Source organism: Thamnophis sirtalis, unplaced genomic scaffold (assembly GCF_051295495.1).
Source record: "Thamnophis sirtalis isolate CommonGarterSnake01/CBP01778 unplaced genomic scaffold, rThaSir2_p1.2 scaffold_2, whole genome shotgun sequence".
Taxonomy (NCBI): Eukaryota; Metazoa; Chordata; class Lepidosauria; order Squamata; family Natricidae; genus Thamnophis; species Thamnophis sirtalis.
The window spans coordinates 69,630,730-69,644,829 of record NW_028261382.1 but is presented as its reverse complement, the minus strand read 5'-3'; the positions used below and the strand labels follow the sequence as shown (position 1 = coordinate 69,644,829).

Here is a 14,100-nt window from a genome sequence, read left to right as displayed (position 1 = left end):
CCATAAGCCAATAACTTTTCCAGATCAGAGGTGGGATTCAGCAGGTTCTGACCAGTTCTGGAGAACCGGTAATGGAAATTTTGAGTAGTTCAGAGAACCGGTAAATACCACCTCTGACTGGCCCCGCCCCTATCTATTCTCTGCCTCTCGAGTCTCAGCTGATCAGGAGGAAATGGGGATTTTACAGCAACCTTTCCCTGGAGTGGGGTGGGAATGGAGATTTTACAGTATCCATCCCCTGCCACGCCCATCAAGCCACAGCCATCAAGTCATGCCATGCCCATAAAGCCATGCACACAGAATCAGTAGTAAAAAATTTTGAATCCCACCACTGGTCCAAATGTAAGCAAAAATCTGTAAAAGGTTACCATAATTTAATAGACAAAGAACTTGAAAAAAATGGACCTTTGGTGTTATATGTTGACAGCAGCAATAATGTTCTGTACACAAAAATGAAAAGATACTCTAATTCCCACAATGGATGAATGGCTGCAAAAGCTGATGGAGTTAGCAGAGATGGCTAAATTGACTGCTTTAATTAACGAAAAGAAGTGAAAACCATTTCTGGAATTTATGCTCGAGGTGGGAGTAAAATGACACTTTGATTTTGGGTTTTACCAATTAGATAGGTTTGTTATAGAAATGGCTAATATATATTCTCAGTAAAAGCAAAAAGCTAAGGCTCTATGTTATCTTATTCTACTGTGCAAAGAAGAATCAAAGTCAATGCTTCTCTTTCTTTTCCCATTTTTACCCTACACTTTTTCCTCTTCCCCTTTTCCTCTTATTTTCCCATTATTTTAATCTTTCTTTGTATTTTATGTTTTTATAAACTAATAAAAGCACTTTTAAAAAAGATTATCGCAGCTTTATATTCCTTCCCTTTATTTCTAACAATCTTAATCTTTAATTTATTCCGATGTTGTCATAAGACTTGATCAATTTTTTTTTGTCTTATCCCAAAGGCTTCAACAAATCTCTTTTGTAAATTCATAAAAAGTCATTATCCAGGTCATTCTCTTTATCATTTATATTTTAATTAGTAAGTCTTTTTGTATATCCAGTAGTAAGTCCTTAACAAGTCATTCTCTTGGCTTATAATTTGTGTCTACATTAGTTGTCTTCTCTTCCAGTCCATGGTTTTCCAATTTTCCAATATTTATGGTTCTAATAATTCTGCATTGAGCAAAATTTGTTCCTGTAATTTATCCTGTAATCTCTTACTCTTTCATACTTGTCATTCTTTTGTTAACGTCTTTTGAATATAGCAAGGGTGAAATTCAGTAGGTTGACAGTTCTGGAGAACTGGTAGCGGAAATTTTGAGTGGTTCAGAGAACGGGCAAATACCACCTCTGGCTGGCCCCCGTGTGGGGTGGGAATGGAGATTTTGCAATATCTTTCCCCCAGGGGTGGGGATTTGCAGTACCCTTCCCCTGCCACGCCCACCAAGCCACGCCCACAGAAACAGTAGTAAAAAGTGTTGAATTTCACCACTGGAATATAGTCTATAAAAGCAAACATCTCTGCTGACAATATAGCTATTAATTTCTGATCCCATTCTTCAAATATCTCCGGAAGATGTGCTGACATTTTGTGTCATTTTATAAACTTTGCTACTAACCAAAAACAATTGACAAACTTTTTTTTTTCTTTTTACTGGTCTGGAATCTTTAGTGACCTCTAGTGTTCAAATTTTTTAAATCATAAAGTTGAATTCCTGTTTTGATTTACAATAGAACAAAAAATGTAGTTCCCATGAAAAGCTGTTTTTATGTAATTATTTCCAAAATCTTATAGTAAAGTCTCAATATTTTGAATTTTTCTTATTCCTTATTTGAAACTTTCTTAGAAGTGTCTTATTTAGCTTTTTCTCATTCTTTAAATTCTTATATTTAATATCTTTTATTCAGGAATAAAGATAAACTCACTAGATGGCTTTTCAAACCTTTTTTTTTTACTAACAAAACCATGGGAATTGAGAAGTGATTGACAGTATGATAGGTGACAGTATGCCATATGATAGATGGGTTTCTATCTATTTTGTAATGAGTATAATACCTTTCCAGCTTTGCGGACTGGTGTGTGTGTGGGGAAATGGCTGTGTGTGAGCAACAGGGGCCCATTTGCGCAAACGGTGGGCACATGAATGCCTGCCACTCAAGCAAATAATGGAGCTATGTGTGCACACTCACCTGCCGCTTGCGCAGCCTGGTTCCGAATGAGCCATGGCCCGGGGGCTGAGCCCCCCCCTGCATTAACCAAATGGACAAATAAAGCAATGAATGGATCCCTCTGGTCAGATGGCATTCAACACACCATTGAAGAAGAGTGGAGGATCTTTTGGCATTTATGATGGGACTAGATTAAAGCTTTTTAGAGGTCTGCCCGTCATGTTGCTCTGCAGGAAAAACCCCTCCCCAAAAGCTGCAGACAGAATTACAGTGGGAATATGGCAGGCAAGAAACAGCAGTTCTTGATTTACAATGACAATTGTACTGGCATTTCTGTTGCCAATGATGCGGTTAAGTAAGTCGTATCTAATTTTACAAGCTTTTTTATTGTGGACATTAAATGAATTATGATTGTTAAGCAAACCTGGCTTTCCCAGCTGACTTTGCTTCTTGGGAGGCCCTAGGGACCCTCATAAATGCATGTCATTTGCCAGGTAGCCAAATTTGATCATGTGACCATGTGCAAAGACCAGCAGTAAATCACTTTTTTAAATATAGTCATAACTTTGAAGTCATTAAATGGTTGTAAGTCAAGGACTTGTATGCTTGTATGGGAAAACTCAGCGTTGTGAAGAATGGATTTAGATAGTTCTCAGGTTATGACCATAATGGAACATGCCGAATAACAGTCCGAAGCTGTAATAGGCCCTGCCCTCCCAGGTGCAGTAGCTAAGTGACTGCATGGTGGTTAAACTGAAGGAAGGAGCTGCTGCTGAAAGGGGCAGGCAGCTTCCCTCCATGCAGAGCCATCCTGCTGGGCCAGGGAAAGGGTCATTCCAATGATCCAAGCTTCCTTGCACTGGTCCAGTTTACTGGCTTCCTTCCTGCGGTGCACTAGAAAGTTAGCCATTCTTTTTCTCTAGCCCAAGGGGGTGGGGGAGGCAGCAGCTATGCAGAGATGCTTTGTTCCTCCAGGCAGAAAGCCTTCCCTCTAGCCCAGGGTAGGGAGGGGAGGCAGCAGGCTGCATAGAGAAAGGTCCCTTCCCTATCGACTTTCTGAGCTTTCAGGTAAGATAGTAACAGTACCAGAGTTGGAAGGGAGCTTGGAGGTTATCTAGTCCAACCCCCTGGGTTGTGGGTTGCCAAGAGCCCTGATCACCATCATGTGGCTGCAGGGGTGCTACAATGGCTGCAGCTTTGAGCACGGGTTGTAAGCCCCTTTCTTCCCCACCACAGTAATTTCAAATGAATGGTCTTAAGTCGAGGACTACCTGTACACATCATGATCTTAGGCATCAGTGAACTGGACACTTTCAGTCAGTTCATTTTATTACCCAGGACATGAAATTCAGAAAAACAGCCCTGCTTTCCTAATCAAGAGCAGTGCCTAACAAAGGCAGCGTTTGGCTAAAAAAGCAATTAATTTGGGGTCCCTGGGCTCACTGACAAGACCACATCTTTAGGGCCTTTGAAGAAAGCAACAGGGTGGGGCCAATTGTTCTTCAGAATTGTCCACAAAACCCCACAGATTGTGTAGTAGGTAGGTCTGGGACAGTGCAAATATTTGGATCAGAAAACAACTGCCAGGTGTAGCAAAAGCCCAAGATTGAGTCAAAAAGAACTTCAGGACGTGTAGTGTTTTGTCATGGTCCACAGGGAAAATAAATGCCCAGTTACCACTCCTGATAAAGACCAAACAGGAAGTCAGTGTGGCCTACAAAAAGAAAACCAACAAGTCATCAGTATGATGAGGCAGGAGAGGGAAGACGCTGCCCTGCAAGCCTATGAGTGACTCAGTAGTCTTACAGGAACATGCGGCAGCATCACTTCCAACAAAGCATTCAATCAGATGTAAGTTTACAAACCCTGACCCAGAAAACCTATTTGTAAATGATTTCTCCCTTTACTATGAGAATGCAATAGACATGCCAATTTGGCTGAAGCCACAAGAGAGGGAAGTGAGGAGCCACACTTTCACTCAAGAAGCATTCAAGACTTGGGAAAAGAGATGTTTGAAAAGACGTTTGGGAGCAGGACTCATGAGATGATAGTGAGCTAAAGGGCACAAGATGGTAATGATGTAACTCCATGTCAGATGGGTGCCAGAAATTCAGCAGCAGAAGGGAGGGAGCTAATCAGGCAAAGCTGGTCCACAGCTGCAGTTTGACTCCTGTGGGCAGAGTTCAGCAGGACGGATAGCAGGTCCATCAAAGACGTTGCCCACCTTTCTTGCAGTCCCAGGCAGCCTGAGGAATGCATCTAAGGCCCTCTGCTGGGCCCAGGACGGTCCCCTGCCTTTGGCCATAGGATAGCTCCAAAAGGCTTCTTCTTCCTACTGGGGCCAGCAGCCTTTGCTAGGCTCTCTGACCTGCCTGGAGTTTGGTATCTGCCTGGATGGAAAGAGGCAGACCACTCACATGGCTTCCTTAGTATTAAGCAAGCAGCTCTCAGTTGCAGAATCCAACTCCCTTCAGTTGCAGACTGTGGTAGAGATAGAAGGCGAAGAATTGGAACAGAGAGTTTTCATAAAAAATTTCACCTGTGAAAAAGAGAAAGACCCTTTAAAAAGAACTAAGGGAAACCAGAACTGACAAGTTTGCAAACCCGTATGTTACAATGAGAATATGAGGCAGAGCCTTAATTATGGCTTGTAGTGAGTCCCTTCAGGGAATAGGGCAGCCTACAAATTGAATAAACTCCAAACTCCAACTCCAAACTTCTCTTAGCCATAGTTCTGTTCATATCAAACAGAGAATGGGGGCATTAATGGCCTCTGGACACCCAGGTGGGAAGCAGGAATAGTTTCAAAGTGGGGGATTTCCAAATGCAACATCTCTGTTGTTCCCCATTTCTTTCACCCATGTTGTGGATGAAATAAATGCACTGATTGGAGAGGAAGTTGGTGTTCCCTATACAAGATGGCCACTTCTGACAAGCTGAACTGTAGGGTTATTTAAAAAAGAAATGATTTGCCACATGTCTGGCATGGGGACAGCAAGCTTTAAACCACATTCAAGCAGGCCGTTTCATCCTGTTCAAGGTGTCCAGCTGGCCACTATTCTGTTTGGTTTAATGAATAAAGTGCATTGATAAAAAAAAAACAATGAATTAGTGCCCTTTTCATGCTCTACCAATTCTTTCTTATTTTAACCAACATGTCTTACCTGGCCTATAAGCTTGCTTTGTTCATTTGGATCATTCTCGAAATCCTTTGTGACATCCAGAATCAAGACAGGCACATCTCTTAGAGCTCCAGAATGGCTCCTACGGGAATAAAAATATATTCACTAATGAAAATATTTTTGATTTAATTGATGCCTGTGTGGACTGCTGAGTGTCTCTTCATGTCCTAAGCCAAAATCATGTTCACTTGTGATCACAGCTCTTGGCCAAGAACACTGTGCCCATCGTGGGGCTCAGCTGGACATGCAGGCTTCCCTGCAGAGTCTCGGGTCTGGAGTGGAAAAGTCCTTCCCCTTTCAGCTGGCATAAGCAGAGTTTGGGTGGCCTTCCAGACCCTACTTCCAAGCTCTTTTCAGGTAGTCCCTTCTTTTTCACATTGCCGTGGTCCTTCTCCCCCAACCTTCCTCCCCTGCCCCATTTACAACCCTCTCCCATGGCACTATTCCTAGGACTCTTCCCCCGCTGCCTCCATGAACATCCTTCCCAGAAAGCAGGCCATGGTCATGTCAGCCATGGTGGAGAATAGCCCCTGCTGGGACCCACACAGAAGTCTTTTTTACAAGCCAGTTTTCATGCTGGACGTGAAGCTGCTCCAGGTAAGATAGCTGGACCTCCTTCTCTTCAGGCCTGGATCGGCAGCGCAGTCTCTCAAAGCACACCTAGAAATGAGAAAACAACCTTGCTAACCATCCCAAGATGCCCCAAAGTTCTGGGAACTTTTGCCCAACCGATTACTGGAGGCTTCCTGCCAGGGTACTAAGCTCCCCCCACCCTACAGCTGCTTCGAAGAAAAGGAACAGAAGGGATCTCTTCTGCAAGGGGCTCTAACTGGATTGCTGAGTTTCTCACAAGACTGGCTGTTGCTCCTGCCAGGTCCAATTTGCTAAAAACCTAACGAGGGATGGGGGTGGGGGTAGGTATGTACTGCTGGTTTCACAGTCTAGCATTTATTCTACCAGATTTTGAGTTAGAACAGAAATGCAGGAATTGGAGGAACCTGAGGTTTGTTTGTTTTTAATGCCTGGCACAGAACATGGGTTGAAGGCGGTTGAAACGCGTCAGCTAGGAAGAAGAGCTCAAACAGGAGACACATCATTATGAAAGTACACCAAAGACTAGCAAAGAACAGTAATGAGAAGAGAGAAAGCTTGGAACAGAACATAAAACAGTTCCTTTCCATTACCTCTGGAGGGGCCTGGAGATAAAGAAAGCCATGGAGGGCAAGTTGGTCCCCAAAGGTTTGCAGGAGGAAAGTGTGCCAATCCTGGTAAATGATCCACTCAATCTCAGTCATGTGGCCAATCTCAAAGAGATTTTTTGCAAAGATGTACCTGAGACAGGAGACACAAGCCAGAGATACCACCTTGAAGTAGGCAAGAATTCAGTTATCTAACCTTATGCACATATTGAAGGGTGCAGGCTCCCCCTGCCTGTTATAGAACCATTCCAATGTTCATGTGCGAGCCCCTTCTTGGCCAATTCCAAGAATATTTCCCAAAATATTTTTCCTGATAATTTGAAGCTGCTGTGTGGACCACTGAAAGGGGGCAAAGAGGAAATGGTTCAGCGCAAGGGCCAGGTGCTTGTGCACGCAGCTCAATGTTCATGAGCAGCAGGCACTTGCTCACGTGCATGCCCGTCACTTGCAGAAATTGAGCTGCGTGGCCCGGATTCTGAACAGGCTGAGGCCCAGGGGTTTGGGACCCCTGCCTTCCACTGCTTACAGTGCTTGTAAAATAATTGCAGCTTGTGCCTGCTGCCAACTTTATACTGTATCTCATAAACAATAATTCACAAAATTTAGTGAATTATGATTTCTAGAGATGCATGGATGGATGGATGGATCAATCAATCTGTCAGTGCTCCTTTTATATTTGTTTCTTTAAATCCCCACTCTTTTCTTTTAATGAATTGTGAAATTTGGTAGTCATTACTAAAAAACATACCAAATCAAAATCTTCCCTGTTTTTAAGAAAACCTTTTTGTTTATCAGATTGTAGCAATAGAGGAAGGCTGGACACCAATTCCTTTTTAAGAGCAGGCCTCCTCTTCCCTGTTAGAAGGAAAAAGTTCCTCTCTGCTTCCTTCTCTCCAGTCGGGATGGAGGGATAAGCGCTGGTGAGAAAAAAAAGAACTGGGAAGCAGGCTATTTGGAAAGGAGATTTTAGGACAGAATCCAATGGTGCTGGTAAGGCAGTGGCTTCGGGGTCAGCTGGACAATTGACTCAGTGAGTACAGAGATTTTTATACCCTTCAGTGTTGCAAACTCTGAGATTTGCTTTTGTATTCCTTTGGTTTTTTGCCCCCCCCCCCTTCCGGGCTGGAACTCAAGAGGGATGGTTTTGGCCCTGGTTCTAATCCTGTCAGATAATGTGACCTTAATCCTATTAAGTGGTATATCTGTTTTTATTTCTAGCCGGATTTTCTCATTGAGTCAGCCAGCCCAAAATGTTGTTATTGTAACTGAGCTGTTCAGTTTACAGAGGAAAACGGAATCTATTTTGTGACCGGGGCTTGTGCAGAGGCCATTAGCCTGCCATGGGGATTTTCTCTGAAGAGAAAGGAAACAGGAGGAGGGAGCATTTTTATTATCTGGGGCTTCTTTCCTGGATTTTTTGTTGCTCTTCAGGGAAGGAGTCAGGGGAACAGAGTTTCTCCTGGGGTTCTGCTTTCCTGGGGGGGGGGCAGTATCCTTCCCACCCCCACTTTCCTTTTACCTGCGACCACGGGGGGTGGGTGGGAGGGTGAAGGCAGAGAAAGCCAACCGCCTCCCTGCCATACCTGTCGCTGTAGACCGACCTCTCGAAGACCAGCGCCGCTTCCGGGCTCTGGGCGGGAGCCAGGGAGTCCAGCTGTGCCTTCAGCCGGCTCAGGCACGAGTAGCTCTGGAAGGTGTAGGACCAGCGCGAAGGCTCCCGGTAGATCATCTGCAGCAGGTTCCCGAAGGAGGGGGAAGCGGAGCCCTGAGGAGAAGGAAGAGCGGCCCTCCTAGTCTTCACCCGCCCGCTCGGGGGAGAGGGAGGCGGAGGGAGACCGACCCTCTCCCTCCGTCGCCGCTTCCGCTCTCCGGTCTCCTTTCCCCAGGGCGGGCAGGCTCCAAGCAGGCAGCCGCGGCCCGAGCAATGGCCAAAGCGGCACAGGCTCGGGCACCTCGTGCTGGCCGGGAGAGCCAAGAGGGTCGCTTCCGCGGGCAGCTCCCTCCACGTGCAGCCTACCTGGCGGGTGCCTCGGACGTCCTGCCACTTGGCTACCGGCTCGGCCGTCAGGCGCCACGCGGGGAAGGCTCTGCGCAGCAGCCCCACGAAGGTCGACTTGCCCGCCGCTGCGGAGAGGAGGAGAGGCGTCAAAGGCCGCCCGGCCACCCCTCCCCGCCGCCCCCTCCTTCCTCCTCTCACCGATGTTCCCCTCCACCGAGAGCCTCTTGGCCGCCGTCCGCGGGAGCCTCCCCGCCGCGCCCGCCATGGATCCGCCTGGCGAGGAGGGTCTGCGCATGTGCAGACTCCGCTCCCTCCCCTACCGCGCCAGAGCCCCCTTCACCTTCGGCGTATGACGTGAAATTAGCGTTGTGTCATGTAAAATGCAACATTAGAAATAACTATAAACGTCGATTACACCTTTAAGATTAAGGAAAGAGCTGCCCTACATCACTGCAGATGGAGTGACCTTGTTGCTGCTGCTATGAAGGAACCCGAGAACGAACTTTGACACACCTGAAGAAGAAATATGCTTCTTTCCTGGTGCCCTGGAACAACAATTGAGTGCAATGGGGGAGGAGAGTAGATAATATAGCAGTGGAGCCTGGAGTCATGGTGGGAAGCTGAATCTGGCCCTAGTAGGGAAGGATCTCAGCACCCACATGCCTCTATTCTGGCACCGCCACCAGTGTAACGCACCAGTTGGGCTGACTAACCAGCCCCTTCTGGCTTTCTCACATGCTGCCATGATGGCCTCTGCAATCTTTTTTACTCCCTCCCCACCCAGAAATGAAACCTGAGAGATGCATGTGGGAGAAATTCCATCAAAAACTGCCACTTTCAGTTTTCCTGAAATTGTGTTAATGTTCACTGCTAGTATCCAGATTGTGTGATTGTAATGTGATCTATGAGCCAACTTCCTATCCATCCTTCTCTTTTTTATTTTATTTTAATTTATTTTTTATTAACAAACATAAAATACACATACACAAAACTTAGACGTACACCACATTTACACAATACAATACAAACAGGAGCTTCCTGTTCGTTATAATAGCAATTATCAATCGATACCGCTCAACTTATATTATTTCCCCTTCTACTGTATTTCATTTGGATTTCACCAATCTTAGCCCTCTTATTTTACTCATAATTATTATTATTGAGTTTTGTTGTATTCCTTCATTGATTCTTGTTTCGTTTCCGAAGTGAGGCATGGGAGGAGTCACACATGGGTATTAACACAGCCCTTTTGCCCTGGAGACTGAGGTAAATCTTGAGGCCACACCACTATTCCTCCTCTGACCTCCCAGATTAACCTCAGTCTCCGGCCCAGAAGGAGTGTTTACCTGACTCTCCTGCGCCCGCCATGGGTCTGCCTGGCGAGGAGGGTTCTGCGCATGTGCAGACCCCGCTCCCTCCCCTACCGCGCCGGAGCCTCCTTCACCTTCGGAGTATGACGTGAAATTAGCGTTGTGTCATGTAAAATGCAACATTAGAAATAACTATAAATGTCGATTACACCTTAAAACTTTGTGTACTAAATTAAATAGGAATAAACATAACTGTCACCTAAACTTAGAAAATCACTGTAAGATTGATTCAGTGATGGGTTTCAAAAAAATTTAGAACCTCTTCGGTAGGTGTGGCCTGCTTTGTGGGAGTGGCTTGCTGGCCATGTGACCAGGTGGGAGTAGCTTGGCAGCCATGTGACTGGGTGGGCGTGGCCAACTTGTAAAATGTGGTGAAACTCACTTAACAACACTCTTGCTTAGCAACCAAAATGTTGGCTCAGAAACTCTGGCATTTGAAGCACGCAAGTCTTAAAAGATTATCTGGATCCCTTTCAGTCCGGTTTCAGGCCTGGTCACTGCTTTGGTCGCGCTGATCGATGATCTCTGGCGGGCCAGGGATAGAGGTCATTCCTCTATCCTGGTGCTCCTTGACCTCTCAGCGGCCTTCGATACCATCGACCATGGTATCCTTCTGCGATGGTTACGGGAGGTGGGAGTGGGAGGCACCGTCCTAAGGTGGTTCTCCTACCTCTCGGACAGGTCGCAGTCGGTGTTGGTTGGAGGACAGAGGTCGACCCCTAGGCCCCTCAAATATGGGGTGCCGCAGGGTTCGGTCCTGTCCCCTCTCCTATTTAACATCTACATGAAGCCGCTGGGTGAGATCATACGCTGGCACAGGATCAAATGTCATCAATAAGTGGACGATACCCAATTGTATCGGTCCGCCCTGTGACAGCTCAGCGAAGCAGTGGAAGTGATGTGCCAGTGCCTGGAGGCTGTCAGGGTCTGGATGGGAGCGAACAAGCTTGCACTCAATCCAGACAAGACCGAGTGGCTATTGATGTTGCCTCCCAAGGTTACTCCAGATATTCCACCTCTTATCCTGGGGAGTGAAATTATACACCCCTCAGAGAGGACCCGCAATTTGGGTGTCCTCCTGGACCCACAGCTGACGTTAGAGCACCACCTGTCAGCTGTGACCAGGGGGGCTTTCGCCCAGGTTCACCTGGTGCACCAGTTGCGGCCCTACCTGGACCGGGAGGCACTTCGAATAGTCACTCATGCCCTCGTCACCTCAAGACTGGATTACTATAACGCGCTCTACATGGGGCTGCCCCTGAAGAGTGTTCAAAGACTACAGTTGGTCCAGAACGCAGCCGCACGAGCGATATGGGGTGTATCTAGATTGTTGAGCGATATGGGGTGTATCTAGATTCAGGACAATGGCTAGAGGCTGTAGGAGGGATGCTGGACCAGGGCGAAGACCAGCCAGTTGCAGCCAGGACCCGAGCCAAGAAAGAGGCCTGTGCCCTCACTGCCCCCCTTCTCCAGGTGGATCAGTTTCTAGTAGACCCCAATGATCCGGCCTGAATCTCCACGGCACCCCTGTTCCAACATGTCCCCTTCACTACGTCCAATCTGCTTAATTGGAAACTCCACTATGGGCCCTATAGCACCAAACCAAACGAAGTGGCCGATCTGGTTAAAACCATTGTAGACGCTCACAACCCTACCTGGTTGGATCTCTAGCAGTTGATGGCCACTCTGTTTAACCCTGAGGAAAGGGATTAGGATTGCGGTCTCCCACATTTTAAAACCCGATACCCTGGCCCAGACCACATTGGCAGACTTTATCGAGCAATGCTTCCCTTCAAGGAACCCCGGGTGGAGCCGTTATGATGCCCAACAGCTGACCCTCCTTCGTAATTACCAGCAGCTAGTTGTCAGGGCTATCCGTATGGGAGGAAAGCCAGCCACTAATATGTCCAAGCCCAGCCTGGTCACACGGGGCTACCGAAAGCCCTGAAGCTTTTTATGCCCGGCTAATTGAGGCTTACCAAATATACACTCCCATTGACCCCACCCTACCAGAAAATGCCCGGATGTTGGCCATGGCTTTTATCTCTCAGTCGGCTCCCGAGATTCGCCAGAAGCTGCAGAAGCTGGAAGGGGCGCTTGGGAAGCCCCTCAGTGAGCTAATGGAAGTTGTTAATAGGGACCTTTTGGAGGAAAGAAAGAAGGACCTTAAGATGCAAAAAAAGGCAGAACTCCTGGCGGTCGCCATCATGACCATGCCGGGAGGCGAAAGGGGAACTAGGGAGATAGACAGGGCCCCACCCTTGGGACGTAACCAATGCGACCTCTGTTACGAACATGGCCACTGGAAGGGTGAATGCCCCAATTGGGACTGTGCTCTGCCAGTGGAGGAGAGGGAGGAAGGCTGCCCCAGGATGCTGAGGGACCCCCCACCCCTGCCCAATAGGCGAGAATCCTGGAGGCGCCCCTTTAACGGAATGCGACACCGAGGTGGGAGGGGCCCCTCTCCTAGCACCCCGCTCATTGGGTTGGCAGAGGTTGAAGAGTGGGACTGAAGCCGACCGGATTCGAACAGCCTCCCAGAACCTGTGGTCCAGATTAATGTAGGAGGCAAAGATATCCCCTTCCTTGTAGACACCGGAGCGACCCACTCGGTCCTAACTCAACCCCTGGGCCCGATCTCCTCCCACTCCATGAACATACTAGGGGCGAAAGGGGCCTCACAGCAACAACCTCTATTGGAACCCCTGCTGTGCACCACAGGCGGCCGGACTTTAACTCACAAGTTTGTCTACATTCCGAGCTGCCCCATCCCGCTATTGGGCCATGACCTACTTTGCAAGTTCGTGCACAAATATTCTTTGACGAAAAGGGATCAATGGGTCTGAAATACGGCAAGGTGCATCTAGAAATGCCGACCGAGGAGGCCTGGAGAATCATGGTGGTCAGGGAAGCCCCAGGAGGAAAATGGAGGGACTTCGGAGTTCCTAACTTCTAGACGGCTGGTGGGTTTTGCCAGACAAGTTGGTATTTGTTCCCCAGATGTTAGCCTGGGAGGCTGTTTCCTCCCTGCATAAGTCTCTGCACTTAGGTAAAACTGCATTGGAGAAAGCGCTGGCTCGGGAAGTCTATATTGACAATCTTGCGCGCCTGGCAGCTGCCGTTTGCACCAGGTGTTACATGTGTGCCGCTAATAACCCACGTCAGGGCCCGCTGCTCCCCTCTAGCCACCAACCCAGAGGGTCCTATCCCTTCGACTCCCTCATGATCGATTTTACTGACATGCTGAGGGCGGGCCAATACACAGCCATGCTTGTTATTGTCTGCACGTACACTGGGTGGCCCGAATGTGTTCCTACTAGAACAAAAAAGGCTTTTGAGGTCACCCATACTTTGCTGAACCTCATTATCCCTCGTTGTGGCTTGCCCTCTTGTATCTCCTCGGACAATGGGCCCGAGTTCATTCACAAGGCCACTCAAAAGATTGCTCAAATGTTGGGGATTACCTGGAAGCTGCACTGTGCCTTTCATCCCAGTTCAGGTGGTTGGGTGGAAAGGGTGAATCACACAACTAAGGATAAATTGGCCAAGATCTGTCAGGAAACCCACCTCAAATGGCCCAAGGCCCTCAGCATGGCGTTGCTGGCAGTTCGGAGCGCTCCAACCAAGGAGCTTGGTGTCTTGCAATTTTGATTGGCAAATTGATAAGGTTTATCGTGCTAACTCTGGTTGGCGAGACAGAAGCAGCTTCCACGGAACATTGTGATTTACTTTACTACAAGAGACATGAGGAATATGATATTGCAAGAGTCCTATAAAACCAAGCTTCAAATTGGGGATCAGGAAGTGACTGTTCTGAAAGAGATACCACCTCAAATGTTAAGATCCAGGAAAGACTATGCCTTTTTAGTCGAAGAGCTTAAAAATCGTCAGCTACAGTTCAGATGGGAGGCACCAAGTTGGGCTAGCACTCATGTTTGAGGGGCAAAGATACTGTCTTAAATCAGTATGGAAAGCTCGAGATTTTTACCATAATATCTTGAAGGCCGGACATACCGCCCCACCTGGACCTAGAGAAAGAGAACAAGAAGGACAAGATAGACAGCAAACTACACAATTATCAACAAGGATTGATCATCCTTCTCTCTCAGAAGTACAAGGAGCCAAGGAACAAAGACAAAACTGTGTGATTACCAGACGAATGGATCAACAATTAAAAA

The 14,100-nt window shown here is 47.3% G+C and overlaps 1 protein-coding gene across 2 annotated transcripts; it reads right to left on the bottom strand.

Annotated features, from left to right (window-relative positions):
• Positions 1 to 3,471: 3,471 nt before the first annotated feature.
• On the bottom strand, positions 3,472 to 8,886 carry DGUOK (deoxyguanosine kinase). Of its 2 annotated transcripts, none has more exons than XM_014067967.2 (7): positions 8,751 to 8,886; positions 8,571 to 8,677; positions 8,137 to 8,318; positions 6,539 to 6,686; positions 5,899 to 6,014; positions 5,337 to 5,436; positions 3,472 to 4,711 (listed from the first exon to the last, which is right to left on the bottom strand). In XM_014067967.2, the coding sequence occupies exons 1-7, from the start codon at positions 8,845 to 8,847 to the stop codon at positions 4,643 to 4,645; spliced, it is 819 nt and encodes a 272-aa protein (XP_013923442.2). In that variant the 5' UTR covers positions 8,848 to 8,886; the 3' UTR covers positions 3,472 to 4,642. The 2 variants fall into 2 exon arrangements, with proteins under 2 accessions (XP_013923442.2, XP_087562085.1); XM_087705959.1 differs by having other exon boundaries at positions 5,916 to 6,014.
• Positions 8,887 to 14,100: the final 5,214 nt, after the last annotated feature.